The 24997-nt window shown below is 45.0% G+C and overlaps 1 protein-coding gene across 2 annotated transcripts; it reads left to right on the top strand.

The window, feature by feature from the left end:
* The first annotated feature begins 1177 nt into the window (after positions 1-1177).
* Positions 1178-24933, top strand: aop (anterior open). 2 transcript variants are annotated; one of them, XM_066726060.1, is made up of 6 exons: positions 1178-2264; positions 20842-21090; positions 21206-21642; positions 21750-21984; positions 22126-22390; positions 22469-24933. In XM_066726060.1, exons 2-6 carry the CDS (start codon positions 20871-20873, stop codon positions 22827-22829), a joined length of 1518 nt encoding a protein of 505 aa, XP_066582157.1. In that variant the 5' UTR covers positions 1178-2264; positions 20842-20870; the 3' UTR covers positions 22830-24933. The 2 variants fall into 2 exon arrangements, with proteins under 2 accessions (XP_066582157.1, XP_066582158.1); XM_066726061.1 differs by having other exon boundaries at positions 1208-2264; positions 22141-22390.
* The last annotated feature ends 64 nt before the right edge of the window (positions 24934-24997 follow it).

Genomic DNA, 24997 nt, shown 5'->3' with positions numbered 1-24997 from the left:
TTCCCGCTAAAAACAGCGCCACTGTGTCAACAATGCGAACTACTTTATAGATACTTTATATATTACGTGCTTGTGTATGTAGGTAACGCTACTTTATTTGCACACAAATCTTCTCTCCTTTTTTTTTTCATTTACAAATCTGCACAGTCGCAGTTCGCGCTTCCTCTAAACATAATTTTACTTTAAACTCCGTACATGACGATTATGCGAAATTCTTATCTTTACTTTATATGTAATTTTTATACATTAGTCAAGGTTGTCGGTTATCGTAAAACCAGCTGTACCTCCATATTTTGTAATTCGGCAAATGATTTATACGACGAATATTCACCAGCCAATGTAACTCGCTGGCATAATCGATTTTATAAGTAATTTATGTCACAATTGAAAACCTAACCTCAAACTTTTTCTCGTACTATACGTATAGCGTCAAGATACCTATAATATTAAAAGAGATATAAAAATATTCTCTCCAGACCACTGATGTTTTTCATCCAACGAATAATTTGATTACAACGAAATCAATAACTCGCTAATGCTGTAATGGAATTATCTAAAAATATGGAGGTGGAATATTTCATAAAACGCAGAGAGAGGGAGAGATGGAGGGAGGGAGGGAGGGGGGGAGGGGGGGAGGGGGTGGGAGGGATGGAGAGAGAGAGAGAGAGAGAGAGAGAGGAATTCGGATGCTCCGAGGCGTCCTGCATTAGCGCTAAAATTGGAGAGACTCCTGATTTTCGGGAAGAAAGGAAGAGGCGCAGGGAGGGAATACTAATTGGCGCGAAAAAAGGAAGAAATAAGGTATTAAAGGCTTGCGAAACGTCGGAGAGTTTGCGTTGGCGCGACAGGTTTATTTTCGAGCGAGTGTGCTGTGCCACAAGGCGATCTGGCCGAAGTTAACTCGGCGACAATCACGATCGACGATTATGAGGAAGCTACGAGGAAGTCGAGTCGATAGGGCCCCCACCAGTGGACACTCTCATCCGCGCGCTCCTACTGGGGAGAACGGAGAGCACGAGTGTTGGAAAAGGTAGAGAGGGAGTGAGTAGATAGGTTGTGTGGTGGGGGAAGGGGAGGGGGATGGCGTGGAACGGGGGACGAGACGGATTTTGCCGAGTGCAGTTCGATTATTTCCTCGAGTGCCGAGAGTCGGGCCAATGGGCTGGCAGGAGCGTTCAGCGCCAACCAATCAGCAGCCGTGGCTTCTCGTGCTCACGGACAGTCCCGATTATCTCGCTCTCTCCAATGGCGCCACGAGTTCTCTCGGGCGCATGGTGGGGGAAGGATCTGCCGGCAACCTTCCACTCGACACTTCCTAGATGCACGTATCCACGCTGACCGCGCTTCAGTCGCTCGCCAACCTCGAGACGCGAAGTAATTTCTTGCGAGCTGCGTACTCCACTTCTCCGAGTCATGCTCGCTTGACGAGAGAGGAAAACACACTCTTATTTTCTTATTCGCCCTTTCTTCCTCCTTTGTCATCTTTCGCCGAGGAATACCATCAAACGCTTGTCCACTCTACTTCTTCCCAGCGATCGTTGGCACAGGAAACGACGACGACGCACGGCAAATACCGCATCAACCGGATATCCACGCGCCTCGCTCTCCGTGGAAACTGGAAAAACACTGACGCGAGTCGAAGAGTGGATTCGAAAGAGGCGCGCGAATCTGGAGCGATCGAGATACGGAACGGCGCACAAACACAAGCATCCAGCATACGCATCCACACATACACACACGCACGCACACTGGCAGAATATACATACGCGAGTGTGACAGAAGGAAGGGAGAGAAGGAGATAGATCTCTCCGAAATAGAACGGGAAGTGCGCGAGATCGTGATAAAACGTATATCCTGATCCGTGTAGTCGAGAAGCTCGCGCATCGAAGACACTGGTGTTGCGTGAAAACGCGAGAGAAACTGTTTTTTTTTTGTTTGCCTCGTTCCATTCTTTTCTACTGCCCCTGGAGAGGAGAGGAGGGGTGGCTGTCTCCCTACCGTTGGACTTCGTGTCTGTGATATACATATAGATAAGCAGTTTAACCTCCAAGGTATCTCTCACGTGCGCGAAGCACCAAGGTGTACGAGGAAGATACACAGGACACGCGTCTACGGTGGATCGTAATACTCGTCTGTGTTGAAACTTGTTCATATGACGTGGATGTGCGCGGTGAACACTCTCCAAAAGATTTTTCTCAGTGACTGATGAACAGGGGAACGTGCTCTAGTCACTAGTGGAGGATTTATCGTCGAACGACATCGAGGTAATTTCATAGTTTCTCACTGTTTTTCTGTTCTTTCAGTGATTCCCTCACGATATAGCTATATATATATGTATGTATATATGAGTTGCGTCCGAGACAAACCAAGTGTAGAATTCGTGCCAGTCAGCCACGTCAATGATCTCGCCGAGCTGCCACGACTTGGCATTGCCATACTTGCCATTTCTGTTTCGTCTAGCGCACTTTCTTGTATAGGTGTGGTCCTCTTGGTGTGCGTGCACGTATTTGATAGTTGCGCCGCGTGTCGCTCCTTACATTTGTTCTCGTTTTCCATCCACAGGAAGAGAGCAGAGCGACGTGCGTCGCGCGCACACACGCTTGCCCACCAGCACGCTCTACGCGCATTTGTAAACAAACCGTGTACCGGTGGTAGTAATATACAAGTAAAATTAGTGCTTGTATCTGTCCCTACCCCTTCCGCGCTCTTTCTAACCTATTTTTCTCACTCTGTCGCGCGTTTCTCACGAACAAATGACCGCGACAGGCGTCATCCTACCGTTTAACCAATCAATCGAGAGTCGCTCGACGAATCAGAGCGGTCGAATATCTTTCGAGCCGAAGTACATGATTTTTGTAGTATCAGCGTGTTGGTAAGGAAATCCGTTGCTCCGCTTTTAGCTTAATTCAGGGCTCATCAATAATCGAGCGCTAGCAATCCAATTAATGCGCCGTGTATTGACGTCAAAGCTCTTATTAGACACTGCCCCCTGTTTGAAATGTTTGAAAATATTCTCCGTTCGATCGATCTATGTACTCTTCTCCGCTTCTTTCTTAGCTTCGTTCGTGCATCGTGTTTACAAAGTCACTCGACACCGCGTTTACCGAGAAATCCGATAATAGACTTATCGAAAAGTCGTATTATCGCGAGAATTTCATCGTTCGTCTTGCGCTGCATCGTGGCACACTTGCCTCTCTCTCTCTCTCTCTCTCTCTGCTGTACGTTACTTCCATCGAGACTCAGCCGGATATGAACTTGCGCGCGCGCGGTCAAACTTTCCTACCGCGTATCCGTTCGCGGCCTGCAAAATCCGCTTCGGTCGCAACTATTCCCGGAACTAAGAAATTTTCTGAGCGTTTTCTTGCGTTTTCTCGTGCCAACGTCAGGCCGCTGTCACGCAGACCTGAAAAATGTCTGCAGCGAACGGGCGTGTTTCTCTGTACGCTATATATGTGTGTGTGTGTGTGTATTATAATGTATACCCGGGAAACGGTCATATTTTTTAATCGTTATTGAGGAAGTTTAGCTCACGATTTACATAACATATGAGAAGACACAAAGCCATGAATAATTTATACGAATACTCGAAAGATTTCAGTTAACGCTTCTCTTTCAGCATAATTTCCGTTGAAATTCTTTGTCGCATTGTCTCGGTCCATTAGTCTCTTTATTTTTTCTTTCTCGCGAAAATCGGAGAATCGGTAGATTCGCGTGTGCGATTTTTGCCGCGTGCGCTCTATTAAGGTTAAGCGATGCTGTCTCTCCCGGTTTCTTTTCTTCCTCTGCTTCGTGTCGCCGCGCCCGTTGCTATCGACGAAAACGACGAAATAACGGTAGATCCTGCTCGTTCTTCCGTTTCACGTGAGAATTCCTGCCAGACGAGTTTTTTCCCCCCCACCCTTTTTCCCCTTTGCTCCTCCAGTGTCTCTCTCTTTCTCTCTCACTTCTGACTGCTTCTTTCCTCCCCACGCATCCCAATCCCAGGGAGGTCGTTTATGAAACACGAGATACCGACCGGGAGAAAAGCAGCGAAGAGCGAGAGGGGATGGAATAAAATTTGCCTGGAGCGCCTCTCGTGCCTCTCCCGCGACCTAATTTGTTTACTCTCGAAGCCGGAGGAGGAGCGGTTAGCGTCTCGTGGTGTCGAAACTCCACGAGGAGAAAGGGACCTGCCACTTCCGGTCGCTGGTGAAGGACGTCCTACGAAACACGAAATTCCAAAGGGGCAGGTGAAAATTACACACCGAGTTTCTTTTATCGACTCTCCTACAGGTTTCTCAACCACGATTTCTCAGAAAATACATTAGCTTTTGTCGCTTCAAACTTTAGCGATCATATTGATACTATATATATACACTCTCTCCCTCTCCTCTCCTCTCCTTTCCATTGTTATCATTACATTCTTACCGAAAAACTGCTCGACAGCCGAGAAGAGAGAAAACGCCTTTGAAGAAATTGATTCTTTTACGCACAGTCTCTGAGGAGTGGAAGAAAAAAATGACATAGCAACCGGGCAAATGGTAATGTCCTCGCCACGGGTGGCAAGGCAACCGACGGCGGCATGACTCGGAGATTTCCGACTCTTTCTCGTCCGGTAATAAGGTAATTAATATCCGATTAAAGGGATCCACTTCCTTGTTACGAAACGACGTCGCGCAATAACGCGTCCGTGTTTCGATTATGACGAGGCGGAGAGGAAGCCAAGGCGGTGGTACGAGCACGGAGATCGGTCAGAAAACGATAGAATGACAAGGATTAGGTCGCGAGGATGCTTCGAGAATCGCTCGAGTTTTCCAAGTAGCTACAGTGTGCCATGCGCGTGTGTTCGTGTACGTATACAGGAAGAATAGAGTACGTGGGTTACACGTGCATGCATAAGTAACAAGGAGCGAGTCAAAGCGCGACAGCGACAACGATGAGTCGAGACGAGTCGAAACTGAGAATAGCTCGGTTATTGCAACGCCCACTGATCCCACTTCGACTCTTACGAGAATAGAAGAACCACCTGGAGAAACAAAACAACTTACCTATATATATATATATATATATATATATATATATATACATATATGTATACGTTTACTTTTCTCGCTGTGTCAAACTTCTTTGTTCGTCCTTCTCGCAGCAGTGGTGTTTGTGTTTCGTCCCAAAGAAGCTTTATATACGAACTTACGTGTGAGAGTCTCAATCCGGGGGTTGTGTCGTCTGGCCGAATAAGTCCGATGAAATGGAAATAAATCTAAGCAATGAAATAACCGGGGCAATTACCCGGGCTGGTTATAGAAAGCGCGATTGGTTGCATATGTTACGCCAGCAGCGCTCGAGGCGCTGTACAGTGAATTCGAGTCGAGTCGACTCGCGCACTGCGCAGTCTCTCTCGTCTCCCGAGCAGCGCGCCTGCCATCTCGTGGCGGACGCCCGCCAGCCTGGGACCTTCGCTTGAACGGTAAAGCCGGAAGCAACCAGACCAAAGATAAAAGCTTCCATTTCGTCGAGAAGCAAGGAGGTTAAAACTATTTAACATGGCAACAGCCATTATCGCCTTTTTACCACTCAACTTTATTATCCCGTAATTTATATTCTTCGTGTGTACTATATATATATATATATATATAAAGTTATCACGCTCTTCCACGTGATTCGCTTCACGCTCTTACTTCTAACCAAGATTAACTCCGGTGTGCAAATATTATTGATCTTTTCCCCCAGCGCCCTATCTCGCATCGGTATTTACGAAATTCGATAAAAAGTTTCTCATATTTGAACAGTTCTTTCCGTTCGAGTTATCGGGCCAACCGATTGTTTGCCCACTATAGTTTTCCATTACAGAAACTACGAGAACGGATTGCGTGTGTTTATCAGGAGCATTTCCGAATTTTCCTCGAAATTAACGGAGAGTTCTTTCTCCCTGTGTATATCGCTCTGCTATATTGCTGAAAATCGGACAAATGTTATTGTTCGTGTATAATTATCGCTGTGTCCTTGGCGCCGTGAAAGGTGCAATGCGAGCGAGCAAGGGGAAGGACGATTATTGACCGAGTCTTATCGCGAATGCCTGATTGACACGCAGTCTTCTTAGTCAAGCTTGTGCCGAGCGTAGAGAGATAATAACGAAGCGTAAGAATATAATAAGGAAGTAGGCTGCCTAACCGCTGGGGAAAGGTCCAAGGTCGAAGCTCGACACTGACAAAAGAATTCAACGCGTATCGTAAGCACACTGCAAAATAACGAAAGAAGCACGAAGAACGTTGCAAAATTTAGCGATTCGGGCTTTTGTGGATGGAGAGAAAACCTTAAAGCGTCTCCGCTAATTTCGCATTCACGATAGTACCCGAGCGAACAGGAAGTGGGCTGTGGGTGGGGTTGGCAGATAAGGGGGGTTCCCGAGGGTGAACGCGCGGAAATGGATGAAAGGGGGTGGGGGTAAAAGTAGGCGAGGTGAGGTTGGGTGCTTTCCAGCGTAATTTCAGCAAGCGCTCCGGAAGAGCCTGGAAGCCGGAAGCCGGAAGTAAGGGAGGAAGCACTACCGTGGAAAGAAGGATGATGGGAGGAAGAAAATGGATAGGGGTTAGGGAGGAATGGAAATTCTCGAGAAACCTCGGCAGGGTACTCGATCGATCGTTAAGATCGCAAGCTACCTCGACTCTCTGCGCGCTTTCAATACTCGCACCTATATATATACATGTATACGCTACTCGACTCTACTACCACAAACGCGTGGGAGCTTTCACGGTGGATACTTTTAAGCGTTATTTTTCAACTTTCTACGGGAAAACACTTTCCACTATCCGAAAACCATCGCAGATTCGTCTCCGAGCACCGCACACTTTTCGAAACTCCTTTTGCCTCATCAGGAGGATCCGAGATGCTAAATTTGCGGAGCTTCCAAACGTGGGAATATTTTTTCTCGTCACGAATGAAGTTTAATTAAGCGGTGGCGGTGGTAATGAGGAGGCTGCGAGAAAGGGAGGTATTAGAGATATAGGTGGTCCAAGCAGGATTTCGTTCGACACGGATATTCGCTGGGCCGGGTAAAGAGGAGGGGGGGGGGGGGGGGAAGGGAAGGAAGAAGAAGAGGAGGAGGCTCCTTTTCTCGGCTCGCCTTTCAAGTCAGCTCGAAACGGCTACGTTGCGTTGTGCCTTTACTCGTGGTCCTGTCTCTGCCTCCCCACCCACCCCCACCTCCACGCTTCTTTTCTCAGCAGCGGAGCGCCGAGAAGAAGAGAACCGGTCGGTATCCGGACCGGAAGCACGGACCTTGGACCCCTCTTTCTCTTTTTCTTCGGCCTCTCCGACTGAAAAGAGAGGAGAAGAGCCAAGAGACGATCTCTCCTATCCGACTCGATCCTTTTCTCCTTTCTTCCTCCTTTCCTTCCTTCCTTCCGTTCTTCCTTCATCCTTTATTCCTCTCTCTCTCTCTCTCTCTCTCTCTCGTGCACGCTCCGGTACCGAAGCAAGAAGCCGAGGAAAAATCGAGCAAAACGAAAGCAACGGACACGATGGATGGTATCCGGTCTCGCTCTCCTTCCTCTCCCGAAGAATCCACTCGAACTCTTCGGAGAAAGAACCAACCAAGTGTCCTCTTACTCCCAACGGGGATAAGCCCACCACCATATGCTTGTATACACGAGTCCTTGCGTTTCTCCAAATCTCTCAAGTGTGCACTTTGTCGCGGAAGACCCTGCATCGACATCCCTCTTCACTTTGTACAGTTACACACTCGAGTTTTTCACAAAATCATCGGAAGTTACATCGTCCTTTCATTTTTTTTCTACCTTCCAGCATCGATCAACACTACGGGATCGAGTCAATTTACCAAAATGGCGTATAATTGCTGTAAAGTATAATAGAAAAGCAGCAGTTTGGCGTTTCCAACTGGTTCCTAGTCCAACGCGACGTCGGCTCGTCTCGTGTTTCACGGATAGGACACAAATACTCAGACACGAAACACGCACTGGCATTCCTTCTCGTTGGGATAACTATTATTACAAGTCGGATCCGGGACAAGAGACGGCCTCCTACCGTCGCCCCAACTTTCTGGACCTCACGCAGCAGCTCGCAACTCGTCCCAAAACTTATTCTTCGGATATCTCATTCCCCTTACCCCTCCACGTCCCTCGCCCTCCTCACACCTTTCCACGCACCACCGAGCCTCGTCTCTCCTTCCCTCTATAAGCTTCCGCTTTAATCCTCCACCGCTGCAACAAATTTCCCGCGCCTCTCCGTCGACAATCGCGCAAAGTATTCCAAAATAGTGCTCAGCCCTTCGAATTCACGTGACAAAATTTTTGTATCTGGCGAGCCAACGCTCCAACACACACACACACAAACACGTGCAGTGTCTCGAGTGGAAGATCGCTTCATCGCTATTTTCGTAGCAACTAAATTGTACGAGAAGCCGCCGTTCTTCCCCGCGATAAATCGGAAATAGAGCGCGCGGAAAAATAATTCTGCATTGTCCATGTCGCTCGGCATTCGTATTTTTCACCAGTCGAACATACGCAGTCGAGGAAGATTTTTATTCGGGCCCGTGACAAGATGAGGAATCTACCATCGAAATTCTTCGAGTTTCCATATCTTTCTCCCAAACTCGCAACTCCTATCCGTCTCCGATATATATCTACTCGAAATCACGAATTATTCTTCGCTCGTATACGCACACATACCAACGGAATAATCCAATAAGAATATTTTACTTCGACAAATTCCCCGCATAGTTGGCCCATAACTATATACTTGACCTAACATAACCGTTCGCTCTGTTTTCCTCTCTTTCTCCCCCGAGCAAGCGTGTCTCACGCGTGGAGCTATTATCGTAGAAGACACTTCCTCCCAGCATATTTATACACGGCTCGACGGATTTTGCGCTCTTGCCATCCTACTTCCTTCCACGGTGCTCTTCCCGTCACTTCACGCATTTCCCCGGCATCGCTGAGACGCAAATTTAGCCCGGCCAATGTTTTCGCCAAACACCACCACTCGCCTCGGGACACGTACGACTCTCGTTGGTGTGACGGTGGCAGCCACCACTACGAGCGTTCCTTTCTCTGTCTCGCTAAACTTGGAATAATGATCCGCGACGGGAACGCGTGGAGAGGACGCGACGCTGAAAATTTCCACTCGAATCGTTCCCAATGGCTGTCGATGATGCGATTTCGGGGTATGGTAGCGTTTACGAATATTCTTAGCGGGGTTGGTGGACCGGTCGTAAAAGTGTCGTGGGGGAGCAGGTATATACCGGCAATTTTATTATGACAGTTGGAAAGAGACGAGGAAAAAGGACGCACGAGTCTTTTAAGGGACTCTTCGGGAAGGAATCAGTCGGTCCTACCAATATTCGTCACGGTAGGATTAATCCCACTGCACTCCTCCCCGGTATACCCGAAGCATCATATTTGTGTCGCACTTTGACCTCCCCTATTGATCCATCAGGTAAGCAAACCTATTATTTCACCACTCTTCCAATAGAACCAATTACCAGAGCCTCTACCTGTGTCCCGCGGACAATTTCTTTCCAGCCACAGAAATGTTTTCTCGCCGAGTTTCCTCAACTCGGTTAACGGAACCCCCCCCCCCCCCCTTTACCTCTGTTTATTCGAATACACACCATATCCTCTCCGGCGCGTTCGAACACCCTTGCATTCTTCTCTTTCCTCCTAATTATGCTCCCGTTGTGTGCCGGCGGCCTCTTTCGCAGCGCAAGACACTCGAGGCCCCTTGATTCTTCGGAAGCCAAGGGCAAACTTCCCGGAACTGACCGATCCCATTTACATGTCCGAGAATAAGCTCGGCCCGTAAAGATTCCAACTTCCGTTTCGGACCAACAACGCTGTGCGGAGTTTGTTATTGTTCACGGTGAGTTGTGCTCGGGCCTTTCATGACTAATGGTGTGCGTCTCTCGCTTCGCGCAAGTTTAACGCGCGGTGTTATAGGTTAGCTTCTCTACGGTCAACCAGCGAGGGGGGGGGGGGGGGGGGAGCGTGTTTGAGCCTGCGTTCGCGACGTCGACTACGTGGAAAGTCACGATCGACCGGATTAACCCTCATTGACCGCTGAAATTACCCGAGTTGCTTTTTACGGTCCTCCCAATTTTCCAACCAGCGAATTCCACACTTTCAACTTTTTCTCCTCTTTCGCCCCTTTAAAGCCCCACCCCCCTCCCCCCGAACCGACTGAAAATTACGCCGTCTGTTGACACGCTGATAAGCATTTATTGTTATTCTTAATGAGCGGAGCGTCATTTTATCAAATACTCTCGCGTGAAAGAACCGCTGACTTCTCGAGGACAAATGTTAATCTGTAGAAAAATTGTCGCGAAAACAGAGACTCGGTTATGTACACACGCGTGTTATTTACGCACGAACGGGGGCCACCTTTAGCCGATATCTGGGTTAAATGCTCGATTCTTGCATACAGTGACTCCTCCGGCTATTTATCTCTCGGAACGTTCATTTTTCTCCGCGTGTATTTGCGAGCGTTGCAAAAACCATCCACGTGTTGTACGGGGACTCGAGATAAGCCACGTGATCGAAAAGGAGAGAATCGAATTATCTCCTTTTCATGAAAACGATTCGCGCAGCAGCTGTGTGCGATAATTATTCTCTCGTAGCTTTGTAATTTTTTTCATAAGAGACGCTACTCACTCTCGCTATATTACAGATACATTATCAACGTTGATTCTCCTTTCAGTATATTCCACTTGGCACACACACAGTCTATTATCCTCGGTTTCCATAACCAAAAAAGTGTAAGATCCTGAATTCTGGAAGACCTTGAAGAAAAGTTCTCCAGTCGTTAAAAATGGTAATAACGATCTTTAAAGACCATCAGCGATTCGAATAGTAATTTTTTGCATTGTTTCCTCCCGACCTTCTAGAAAAAGTTATTCACTGCATATATATACACATACACAACAGAAGAATTGGGTGAAAATCGTGTAAAGTTATCGAGGAGGAAGAAGAGATCGAGACGGGTATTAAACGAGGGGGCAATAAAATTAGAGTCGGGTCGTGGAAGGACGAAGAGAGCGTTTAAAGGGGAAGCAAGAGTAGGAGGAGGAGGAAGAGAGAGAGAGAGAGAGAGAGAGAGAGAGAGAGAATGTGGTGGTTCTCATGACGGAGGAGAACTAGTGTCGAGTGACGAGGGTGAAGCAGGCTTTTTATCGACTTCCGGCTGACGTTACTCGCATGCACGTGCACATGGGGAGAGAAGAGACCTTGCTGCTCTCTTTGTGCCTCTCGACTGGAAGATGCTCGTGTGTGTACGTGGGCGTTTCCGTGTGCGTGAGCGTGTAACAGGTTGTTGCTTCGACGCCGAGGAAGACCACGTTGCGCTCCGCTATTCTGCATCTTTCCATCTTTGCGTCATACCCCCCTCCCCTCCCCCCCCCCCTCTTCTAATAAACCCCCCGCTCTTTCCCGGATAAAAAAAAATCCACTCGACAATTCCAACGTCCAAAGTTAACAATCTAACTGGTATATCGTTAACGATCGATTGCGCAATACTTTTGTCCCGATTGCACCGCTTATTTTAGTAGCAACGTAATAAATGGAGGCCGACGGCGAGTGGAAGGCTTCATTTTTATCGAGCACGCTTCGACTTCGTGTTTATTGCCGAGATAAGGGCTGCGAGAGTATTCGAAGATAGCGTCTCGCGATACGTCCCGTGCCAGATTTTACAGAATCAACGGATTATCGCGATTGTTTCCTTCCCGCGTATTTCTCCTCGAGCGAACGTCCGGATTTATCATTTCTACCACAGGACCGGTGCTCGGTGTTATATATATATATATATATATATATATATATATATATATACATATGTATACACACGCTGCTGCGCGTAAAATCAATTTCCGAGACGAGTCAATTTTAATATATTGAATTTTAACGGGTTTCCCCCGACATTTATGAGTGGCCGAGGAATACAACTGTTTATGTGGTGGAATGTTATTGGAGAAAGAATCGTAAAGTGCTATATATGTATAGAGCTTTGGGAGGCTGCTGGATGGGAGAAATGAGTCCGAGTTGTATACGTATAGGAAATCAGAGGAGGGGGGAGAAGGGGTCAGTGACACGTCGTCCAAGGCGTTTTATCAGTAGAGTGCACTGCCCACACGGTTAGCTCAGCTACGTCTATGCGTATATTATTATAGACGTGTTTTTGCCTCCTTTGCTCCATTCCCGCATCAATCTAGCAATACCGACGAGTCCCAATGGAATCTTTAACGCAGCGAAATCTTCCATGTATTTTCTCCTAATTGTAACCAACTTCATCGATGACTCGTTAAAACACCACGTGGATTATTAGAAATGTATGCGGAAGATCGTTCAAAGAGGGGGAGAATTTTGAGTTACAATGGAATTTTTGTTAATGCGAAAGAATATATTTTCTTGTAATTGTAACTCGCTTCATCGATGACTCATCGAAACACGACGTGGATTAGCAGAGATGTATTTGGAAGATCGATACGGCAGAGAATTTTGAATAACAATGGAATTTTTTGTGTAGAAAAAAACTAGATTTTCTTGTAATTACAACTTCATCGATGACTCATCAAAACTTGACGTATATTATCAGAAATATATATCTGAAAATATCAATAATGTAAGAGCGAAAGAATTTGCTATTATTAGATTGGGGAAAAATTCGATGAAATTGGTTACTTTAGGTTTGTGTGGAATTACTGGACGATAAGAAGCAATCAAGAAGCCCGTGGTTCTTATTTAAAAAATTCGACTTTATTTCTTCAAGTAGACCATATAGCTGCTCGGGAAATTAACGTGCAGCAAATTTGTCACAGCGGTTACTCTTACTGCAATTGGATATTTTATTTCGTAATCGCGTATTTTGATAAAGTTTTTTCTTCGATACCTTTCTCGCGTGATTGTATCTCAAGGATTTTCTTTAGAGTTTTTTGGAAGCTTCTTTCTCTCGCCTCTTCAACATGTGCGCGAGAGCGTTTAGCTTCGGGGGTTATCGCGACGTGCGAATGAAACTACGGCGCCAAGCCAATGGAAGAATCATCGTTACTATCAGTCAATTCTTCCTTATTAAGTCTGGAGAACCAAGTGCAATCAGTGCCCGAGATATTATAGAAAAAACAATGCGTACCGACGATACCGAGGGTCTAGCTTTGTTCATAAAAGTGAGATGAAGAAAACAAGAAGTTTCATGAGAATTTTTATTATTTTTTTCTTCTCAAACGTCGATTCGATGCTGCAACGAATATATTGCATAGATATATGCGGGTGTTCGTTTATATATATATATATATATAGCAGCAGGATACACGTTTGCAGAAGATTAATCATCCGTAATCTTAATTAATCATACATGACGGTTTCCTTGGGAGAGGACAGCTTATCCCATTAGCTCGATCGGCTGTATTACATAAAAACGTAAAATCATTATGATACAGCAACTGTTAACACAGTTGTTGGACCGATTTCACTGGGACGTGTGTGTCGAAAGACTGCGGACCTTGTCACACCGCACTTGACAAACACGATAAATTCGATAATTTCCATCGCGACACCATCCAACCAAAAATCGTCAAAGCATTTCCTTGCTCTTTCTCTTTCGCGATTGGCACAAATATCGAAATTTCACTCAAATCAATCTTGCTTTCAATGTGTAGAGTGCTTGGAAATTATTTGTCCTCTTTTTATTTACTGTATTTGTGGTTTTATTTGTATAAACAATCGAATGAAGAAAAAGTCGTTTTTGAAATAAATTTAAATCGTTTAAATTAAAGTTGGTTAAAAACTCGTGAAAAAATTCATTGGCAATATTTATAAAGTCTTTTCGCATTAGGATCACGGTTTAAACGAAACAACGATTTTGGGACGCTCTATTCACGAGAAGGAATTTGTTTATACAAAAAATATTAATTTTCCATGGTATCGAGATATAAGAAAATAAATATGGACACGTACCAGCATGCATTACACAAATCGCGACAAAACGCAGGAATAATATCTTAGGCAGATTAGAGATAGACGCTGATTAAACAATAATTAAAACTTCCGCGTGTAAAGCAAGATTTTTTACGTGCCCGATTAAGTCGACGAGGGGGCCTACGTTTACACGAGAGCTCACGTTTCATTTTCGTTGGATATTTTTCACGCCGAGCGATATAGATGGCCCATTTGGCTTACTTAGATAATGCACGTATGATGAATCTTGCCCATCAAACACGGAAGTGCAGGCCGAACATTCGCTGGAAACAAATTGTATACACCGATTCTGAAAATTGTTCCCGATAAGATTAGGTGTTAACGCTGGAAGAGATAAGGACGCTCGTGTGTTACGACGCGCAGCCCGGAGAGGAGCATATTCTCACGCGAAATAAGAATAATACGCCGGAGAAGCGAAGAAATTTTGATGGTATCCCCCTTCCCCTTCCCCCTCCCAGAGTTCCGTTGCGCCGATTCCGACGGACTTTGGATCGGACGACGTCGAGCAAAAACTCCGGGAAAATCATCATCGATGTTGCTCGAATGACCTTGGACTGGTCGGCGAACCCACGATCACCGCTTCTGCTTGCGTAAGGTCTTCCTCGTAGGTTGACGAATTGCTCGAAATTCGATGAAGAGGAAAGGAAACTAACAAAGGAAGAACTCGAGTAACGAGAATCACTAATCTAGATCCGTAACTCGATGGAAAAACGCACATTTCTTATTAATATTATCTTGTTTCAATCTCTGCGTCCTCTTGTCGCGGACTTTTCTACGAAAGTCCATGATATAACCAGCTTTTCAGATCCACGGTACGAATGTTTACTTGTTGTTTTTGTAGATTCGTCAAACCGGAGAAAAGGTTTGTTGCCCCAGTTTGTGTTTGGGATTAGGGTTCCAGGGAGTTGGGAATTATTAGCCGAAAAGGAGGGGAGGGGGGGGGGGGGCAAGGAAGCGAGTTTAAGCAAGTTACAGAATGTACGCTACTATAAAAGCGAGTACATAAACAAGGAGGCGGACCGTGTGGGCTGGTGGCAGACGGCTGCTACTGGTATGCCCCTCGAGAGCCGTTGTCGGTTGCATTTCTAATAGTTCCGACAAGTAGATTCGACTTTCTCCGCCTAATCTCGGCTACGCTCGCATGAAATGGAATCTGGAGTCTCAGTCGTCGACTCGATTCAACGATTAGGAACAACCGAGCAACATACTTCTCGAGAGCCCGAGTTGTGTTGGCCACACGCATAACCACTGCACGATTACGCCGACGGAACGCGTAACTCTCCTATTGCGCATGTCTTACTTATTCTACTCTACAGTCTACCAACGATGTGTATACAATCGCGAAATGAAAATCTCTCTGCACGTCTGGTATCGAGCCCCCTTTCTCTATCCGCGCGATAACGCAACGTTAATATAAACTCTACAATACAAAACACACACTCGAGCCTCCTTACAGCTAATTCCTACTCTTCCATTGCTCTTTGTTTACATCTTTTCTTCTGCGACTTCTCGCGCAACTGAAACGATGTCGCTCGCCACTCGTAAATAAACAAACAATACATGGTCGAGTTCTTAGGTTTCCATTCGAAATAATATTACAGAAAAACAATTCAAAGCATGCTCATCGATACACTGGTCTTTCTCTCAAAACTTTTTTACGAAATTTGTTAAAAAATTAACTCTACAGCAAGAAGACTATTGCAGATTCCGACCGAGACAGTTTTTCCGCTTAACGAGTTAACGCGAAATTGGCAAGAGTATTTTTTTCCAAGATCAGCGACAAAAATGCCGTATCAATTGCTGTGCGAATGTTTGGGTTTTTCCGCGTTCCGTTTCTTAGGAAAGTGCAGTAGTACAGTTACGGTTATAGCCGCAGTAACCAAGCCAACCGAGCGCATTGTCGAGCCACGAGTATCGATACACTAACGTGCCGAGGGACAGACCACACACATACACAAACATAAACATCAGCTTATAAGAGTAAAGACGAGTCTTCGCGCGGTGAAGGCAGACTACTGACGTCATTGTGTGGAGTGCACAAGTGCTACACAATGAAACGTCATCGAGCGTTATATTCTACCCTGGCATTTTCTCGCCGTTCTTTTATCATTATTATCAACCCCCCCCCCCCCTCCTATATCTATCATTAGCGCCAAGGATTTCCACACAATTTTACCGTAAGCCGCACAGATGCCTTATCAATACTCGGTACCGATCTGACTAATGCATCTGCAAAGAGTTTCCACAGAAGCTATTACAAATATCCCAACTCTCTCGTAAGCTTTTAATCGCTAAATAAACTTTGCGCAGTTCCTCCTTCGTCAGAGTCCAATTGTACACGCGCTATTTCGACGCGTGGCTATTGCAATTAATTCCCGCAATTTTTCTCCATCATCTCCGTGCGTCTGTGCTCATTATATATTTTTGCGTGACGATCAGGGAGAAGCAAAGTTTAGCATTGGTCGAATTGGATAAAGAGGCGTGCGACACTGGAGGGACGTCGGAGTCGAGGTCTCTCGAGCGGTAGTGGCGCTGGCGGTAAAAAGTGGGGGTGATGTGGATATAAAGGAGGACGGGGGGGGGGGAGGAGTAGAAGGAAGAAAGGAAGGGAGTGCGAGCGCAGCGAGAGGAGGAGAGAAGAAGAGAGATGCAGGAAGTCGAAGAACCCGGAAGGGCTTGACGCTGACGGTGACAAGGGGGGGGGGGGGGAGTTGGTGCAAAAGTGGGAGGGGGGAGAGATAAGACTCCGCGCTCTCAACGTTATATGATAAATCTTCGATCCTGCTCGAACACCCAAGGACCTTCCTCTTTCTTTCCTCGACCTCTTCTTCCTGGTTATATTTTCAGACTCCCCATACTCGCACACGCTATATATATATATATATATATACACCTACACACCACCTATCTGAAAATAACAAAACAGCGCGTCATCGAACACCGGGAAACTTGTCCCCACCAGCAACGTTTCGAGTATCCCACTCCGTTATCCAAAAGGTATTTTCGCGTACTTTCCCAAATCGCGATAAAGATGCAGCCGAACGATGAACGTCGATAAGATACCGGCGGGGATACGGTGTTAATTGGATAATCTGGTTGTCGGGCGAGAAAAATTAATGGAGACAAGAGGAAGCGACTGTAGCAAACTCTCGATAGAATCTCCCTTTCTTTCTTTTCCTTCCCGTCGCGCTCTCATCCTTTCCAGTCTTATTTATCATTCCCTCCGTCTCGCTTCCCCCGGAGCGCCATTCTTCCTGCTTGTATTTCGAGATGCCGCAGGCTCACCCACACGCGGTTACGCGGTCGTATATACCTGATGCCATCTCGGGCTCCCGTGGCACGTGTGGTCGTGCGCGCGCGCGCGCGCCATTGGACGTACGTACGTGTGGATGTTGAAGACTCGCACACACGTTGGGAGAGAGCGATGCACAGCCAACGCGTGTATACACTCACCTACTTCTTTATATATAGTGAGAGGGAGGGGGGGGGGGGGGGGGGTTCGATGGTAGTGGTGCGTTGCTGCCGCCTGACGTAGAGCGCAGAGAGAGCTGCTGTGTGCCTTCTCTCTCTCTCTCTCTTCTTCTTCTTCTTCTCAGGAGCATTGCTTCTTGCGAGATCGTGTGTGCCAGGTTACAGCCTCCGCTCGCCCAGTGATTCTCAGCTCTTCCAGCATGCATTCCAAGGCGTTAGTTACGCCTCTTTCCTTCCCTTTCATCCTCCTCCACTTCTCACTCTTTAATCTCTTCTTCTGCTTTATTCCATGTACTCGAAGAAATTTCTTTCGCGTCTCCGCAAAAATATCCTAATTTTGCAGAATTATGTATTTAAGTATGGATAAGGATTTTTTAACGAAGGATATTAGCTGCGTGCGGTTGTCGTCGGAATGTGAAAGGTTTACTCTGCAATAACGACCGATTCGAGAACAATGGTAAGAATGACGATTTGTCATTGCTCGTCAGGGTGAAGGAACAAAGTGGGCTTTGCAACGCGCTTGCGAAACCGACGCTGGATCACGCGTTAATGCTTCTGGATTGATAGCTGGGTTACGCAATTCACTCTCCGGCTCTGAATAAGGCGTAACGAAGCTGAGCGAGGACGCCTTGGGCTCTGTGTTCCGAGTTACGCGTCGAATGCTTAAATTCTTCGATGCGACGTGTGTAATAGGTGCTGTATACGTGGATTTTTTCCATGTGGCTCTTCAGAGTCGAGAGTGAAAATGTTGCGTTGGTCGATTCTTTTAGGTACTTCCGGTTGAAGAATATAACAGCGGATCTTATGTTTTGCACGATCGCATCTGTATTTTTGAATCGAGAAAATTATAGGAGGTGGAGTTGCGAGTACGAAATGCTTAATTTTGTTGAAGTATGCACAATAGGAACTGTGTTTACACGGATTTCTTCGGTGTGATTGTAGAATTCAAGAGTAACGAGATCGCGTTGATTAATACGTCGCGGCATTTCCGGTTGAACAGTACTGGTGGATCACGCGTTGGATCGATATAGTATGTTTTGCACGATCAGATCTGTGTCTATACGAATAAGGTATAAGGAAACAGAGCGAGGACGCCTTGGGCTCTGTGTTCCGAGTTACGCGTAAAACCATTCTATAACATATACATAAGAGAAACTCTATTTATAAGGATTTCATTGAACGTATTTGTTGAGGCTCGAGGGTAACGAGATCGCGTTAACCGATTCTTGGTATAACTTCCGGTCGAAAAAAAAAAATGACGGATCACACTTGGATCCTCTTGAATCTGTGTGTAGGAGTAAAGTGTATAAAGAACCGAAGAAGAAAGACTTGGATTTTCTGTCCCAAGCTAAAAGTTTAATAAAATTTTTAAATTCTATATTGTATATAGTTGATACACAAGAGATATATTTCATATCTGGTACCGTTAAAATTGAAGACGAGCGAGTGACGAGATCCACATTACTGGTCCTAATACGACACTTCCGGTTAAATCGATCAGCAGCCAGTTATTTTCCAATCCTTCGAAATAATAATACTTATCGACCATGATTATTCATCGAATAAAATCCATGAAATAATCACCAAAGTTGCACCATCTTTTACAAAGTTAAGTGAAGTAAAAATAAAAAATTTAGAAAAGAAAGAAACTATTGAAAGTATTTTCACTCTCGAATCGAGAGAAAAATAATGTTACCATGCTCTTCATATATTCGTAAAGTAAAAAGAGTACTTGTTCGAAATAACGTGAAATAGTTTGTTATCAAGTAGGAGTGTAGGAGTCGTCGCAGTGGTAACCGTGAAACGAGGCATTTAAAGAGATATCGTGATGTATAGGATCGCGTGACGGTTTATGGTGTGGCAAGGTGTCGCGCTGAAATACACGCGCGCAGCGAATATTAAAGGGGCGCAGAAAACTGGGTAGCAGAAATTGCGAGAAAACGCTAAATGGCGGACCGATGGACGAACTGTGTCCAGAGTTATCGCGAATCTGACGAAACTGTCGCGTTGGAGAGGCTCTTTCGCTGGGAACGGAATGGGACGCGTTTACTGTTCGGCGCGCGCGGGATTTAATAGAAAGAAGGGGATTTCCGAGAGCTTAAGCCGGAAGTTGAAGCTCGGAGTGATGGACGCGAGTGGAATGGTCGCGCGCATGGCTGCCGCAGCTTCTCTTCTTTCACCGTGGAGAGACGCGTTTATCGAAAAAGATTCTTTCTTCCTCCTCTACTCTCGGCGGTCACCTTGACTCGCTCGGAGACCAGTTCCTCCTCGTCGTTGACGCAAAAAGCGTTCGTTCGACTTGTTGTGTAGAACGGAACCGCGGAATCCAGTACGCTTCTCTTGCTTTTCTTGCGTAATTGGTCTTGCACGACTCAAGCCTGGTAGCGCTCGTTTATCCACCCTTGGCGAGCTCGAAAAAACAGCTCGAGTTTGAAATTGAAACCAGCCAAGGGAGAGACGTGGGGGGGGGGGGGGAGGGGGAAGGGATCTCGAGCTGCAAAAGAATGAATAATATGATAGTTACGGTGCAGAAAAAAGCTTCCTGTGCGAGCAGGACCAGTAATACAGCGTGGTGGTGGTGGTGGTGGCTTTTGCGTGTGATTAGGGCCGATACACTGGAGCGTTGGTCGCTGGAGGAAAAGGAATGCTGAAAAAAGATATAGGCTTGGCATGCGAAGGTCGATGTGCCGTTGTCTCTCACCAGGAAATCGTCATCTTTCTCCCACTTAAATACCAAACGCAAACAGTCGAGATACCACTTTAGCTACAGCGATTCTTTCCTCCTTTCTTTCCGCTGCCATTCGTATCTCTCTCTTTCCATTTATCCAACCTGCGGAGAGAACGGCTCGGCGTTCGTTTCAAAAGAAAACAACGATTTGTTGCTGAGTCAAGGCGTTAAATTTAGAATTATCGTGATTTATAAATTAGCCGAAATTAATGCGTATAATTAAAATACGAAGCTGTGCAGAGTTGGAAATTGATTGGATCCAGGGAAAAATCAGGAAAATGTGCTGATATTGTGTATACATATATATATATATATATATGCAAAGAGAAATTGGATTTCTCAATTGGGAGACTAACGAATCCGGAGGTTAGGGCCGGTGTCTCTCTCCCGAAGCCTTGTAAGAATTCTCGCCAACGGAAACAGCTTGGACGTCGATGAAAATACGTTATGTAAATCTTGGCTGAGAACGGATACTCCTCTTCCTGCTTCCTGCTGCCTTTCAATTCACATTCTATGCTAATAATCGTTAATGTCCTCGCGTCATCCGCCAACCAATCGAATTTCTTCGACTTTTCGCGCGCTTTCAATTTTACTCTGGGATAAAAAAGTAATCTCCCCCTCCCTACCCCCTCTTTATTGTACACATACATCTCTTTACAATAAAACGTTTGTTTTGATCGACAGTCGAGAAACTTAACGATCGCAGTCGTGTTATGAAATTGCTGCCGACGATTCAGCTGCCGCAGCTACCACCGGTTTCCGCCGGCGGCGGAATGACCGGAATGGACTCTCGTTTGCCACCAGGGATCTCCTTGCCATTCGCAACCACGGATCTCTTGTGGCGATACGGACCGACCATGAGTTTTCCGCCCACGACGCATCCACCTCCCAGTCCGTTGCTAGACTTCAAAACACACCTGCCAGCTACCTTAGGTAAATATAGCACACACACACACACACACACACACACAAGACAGAGTCACTCTCCCAAGTAGATTCACGCTTGCGTAATATTTCACAAATCTAACTTCTTCTTCTTCTTCTTCAGCATCAGACCCGAGACTGTGGTCCCGAGAAGACGTATCGGCGTTCCTGCGCTGGGCCGAGCGAGAGTTCGATCTGCCACAGTTCGACATGGACATGTTCCAAATGAACGGGAAGGCCCTCTGCCTCCTGACAAAGGCGGACCTCGGGGAGAGATGTCCAGGGGCCGGAGACGTGCTGCACAACGTCCTCTCGATGCTGGCACGAGACTTCAGTCAGTTGCAAAGGTGCCTACCCAGCAGCCCCGTGACGCCCACGAGGCCATCCGCGTACCCGCTCAGTCCGCACTCGCACCCACCCACACCGACGTGGATCGAGAACCCATACGCCGCTGCTAATCTGGCCTCGCTCATGTCGGCCAATTCCGTCACGCTCTCCCCTGCCCCCTCCGTCGATAGTCAAGCAGGTTCTCCTGGACACGCCGACAACAATCAGACACAGGTGAGTGCCAATTGATCCTATGGGATATACCGAGTTGGATCTCGCGGCGTGTTTATCCTTATACCGATGATAATACTTACTCGTGATTTCTTCGTGTTAACGCGCAGGTCTACAAGAGCGACTCGGATGAAGACAATCAGCAGATCAATGGCAATGGAAGTCCTCCAGCCACGCCGACTGCTCTAACGGCTCAAAGGTTGAGCGAAGTTTCCGTCAAGGACCAACCGAGTCCAACGTTTCCTCACCAAATGATGCAGCTCACTCCTGGTGCCTTCAGATCCATGTCGGCGTCCAATGCTGCTAGAGAATTTTTCCCCAGCGACTCGCCGGAACCCAATACAAGTTAGTATATTGTCTATTCTCTCTTTGTACGCGGAGTTTGTTTGTAAACAAAGCAGTTTCGGTTAGAAGGATTCGATGAAAATTTTTGTTTGGCACAGTTCTAAGAATAACGTAACTTATTGTTGTGTTTTCCCCAACAAGATTTTTCCGTTGCAGATGGCAGGCTCCTTTGGGATTTCTTGCAGCAGCTTCTCAATGACCCGTCGCAACGCTACACTCATTACATTGCCTGGAAAAGTCGAGAAACTGGAGTGTTCAAAATAGTGGATCCACCTGGATTGGCTCGCTTGTGGGGTATTCAGAAGAATCATTTGTCCATGAACTACGATAAAATGAGTAGGGCTCTTCGTTACTACTACCGCGTCAATATTCTTAGAAAAGTTCAGGGAGAACGTCACTGCTACCAGTAAGTAAATTTTTAGTGTTTGTAATTGGAAGAACCTCTTATTGGATATGGTGTTAATAGAAGAAATTTACTGTTTAGGTTTCTGCGTAATCCAACGGAGCTCAAGAATATTAAAAATATTTCGTTACTACGCCAACAAATGCGAATAAAGTCTGAGCCGGAGGAAGACAGCTTAATGGGTAGCTTCATTGAACCTGAAATTGACATGCCGACGGATCTTTCCATGTCTAGCATGAACCAATCATCTGGCGAACAACAGCAGCAGCCTCTTCCTCTGCATGACCCACCACAGCAGCAGCAAACTCTTCCTCTGCACGACCCACCGCAACAACAGCAACAACAACAGCAACCTCTTCCTCTGCATGACCCACCTGCCAAATATAGAAGTCATGCTTACAATCTCATTAAGACCAATCAAGAATTGGAGGACAGAAAGTGACGTGAAGTCTAAACATTTCAAAGGAGTACATTTAAATATATCGGCAATCGTTTACAAGTGAAAACCCGAATATTTGTGTGATTCGATCCCATGGAATCATCTTGTTGTTATTGCTGAAACAGCGGTCATCGTTTCGAGGGGAGAATTCAAGTCGGTTACTTGAGTGCAGAAATTCAGAAGTGAGAAAGAACGCTAAAACGCAGAAACTCGTTAACTATAAGTTATTAGAGACATTAGAGATTCGTTATTTAATGATTGCCAAAAAGTACTATTAATCGTGCTCGAGCAGGCATGAATATTGTAAACTGGAGTTTGCACATAAGCTTAGAAAGACATAGGGAAATGTATCATACAGATGTGATTGGGATTTAGAATGACTCAATTCGATGAAGCTGACAATCGCGTTAGGTTTGTTGAACGTCATATTGCAACGAGAGAAAGAACAAAGAATGGATCATTTTTTTTGTCAATGAGACATGTCAGTGATACTCAAATTTACACCACGGCGAAAATGTTAAGAATCATTTTGTTCTCAACGTGGTATAATGCGAAACTTTTGATATTTTTGTTTTGTTCTTTTTCTCAGCATAACGATATTTTTGGCGGATTCCTCTCCACTTTCGTCGCAGTGTTCTTCAAAGGGCGTGTAACGTATTTGCCAAACACCATACCGTACCACCAAGTTGAATAATGATGATTCGTTCGTAATGCGAATGAATTGTCTTGGCGCTATGGTGAATGCTTCGGTGAAGCTGGATTTATCGCGGATATTCCGCCACATTTCCTTCCATCTTCGATTAACTCAACTTCTTATAATATGTTACCAAAAACGCAACATTATACGAAGTGTAGATGGAATGAGAAACAATCGAAAATTGTAGATCTGTGGATTAAGTGGGAACTCGATTTTTCCTTTCTTTATTTCTACTAAAGTCATGCCATATATCGAATACCGAACTGAAGTTTCATTTTCATTATTTGAAATATATTTTGTTTAGAAATTCATACTATACAATTGTAAACGAACCTACGGCTTTAAGCAGTAAATTAAACTTTCCAAAACGTTATTATGATATATGTTACGGCTTTCGATAAATTTGTAACGATAACTGTGCCAAGAGACGATACTCTACCGTTATTAGGAAAGTTAGTCGACTGTTTCAATGTACAGTAAATGCAATGCATAATGCATAAAGAGTGTGTCTATCAAATGTGTAAAACGTGTACACAAATAATCACATTGTCGCGAGTGTAGTGTAAACGAACTCTATTCTAGTATGTAGAAAATGTAAATAAGTTACTGTGTCGTAAATGGTAACGATAGAGGTGATGAGAAATACTATTAAAAAAAAGTAGAAAATGAATTTTATGGAAATTCGGGGCCAGAGTTAATCTAAAAACCTATGCATTAACAAACCAGAAAAATATATATGGATATATGTATAAATATATTTTACTACCAAAATTTATCATTGAAATTTCTATGTTTGTTGCTGGCGTGATTGTGGCTTACATTCCACAACTCTAATCGATAATTACCTGTGTAAAAATATAAGAGTACAGGATATACAGAAAGGTCCGAATACATGTATACTGTATATGAGATGAAATTCGTTTAAAAAGGAGAGTATTGTATTTTTGCACGAGATTCAAGAATACAAAGGTTTTTGTACTAAAGAATGATTGTGATAAGAGTGAATGAATAGATGAATTAAGAGTAGAACCAATAATTATATCTGGCTTTTTGTATACTGTGATCTCTGTAAGGTAAAAAAATAATAGAGTAAAACGCCTATATAGGTATATTTCATAAAATGCATAATGTTAATGAATTTAAAAGAATTATATATGTACATCTTTAATTTTTTGTTTACAATGTGTAAATAATTTATACGTGAATGAATGTGCGAGAGGAAATCGTCTATATATACACATGAAGCAATTTAGTTACGATGGCGAAAAAAGTTTATATCGTTTCACACGACGTGTATAAAAATCTATTACTTGTAAAAATTTTAGAATCTAGCGCCATTTTATCATTGTAAGTTGTTATGAAAAGAGGACGAATGATGATTATTGTAAATATACACCTATTTACTTATTATGATCTTATACTTTGAAGTTTTATTTTCCTTACATCTGTTATTCATAAAATATACAAAGCTTTT

This window comes from Prorops nasuta, unplaced genomic scaffold (assembly GCF_024137725.1).
Source record: "Prorops nasuta isolate Cenicafe-Biocafe unplaced genomic scaffold, Cenicafe_Pnas_1.2 PNAS00004, whole genome shotgun sequence".
In the NCBI taxonomy this organism is placed as follows: Eukaryota; Metazoa; Arthropoda; class Insecta; order Hymenoptera; family Bethylidae; genus Prorops; species Prorops nasuta.
The sequence above is the reverse complement of the archived record's forward strand: the minus strand, read 5'-3'. Positions and strand labels throughout refer to the sequence as shown.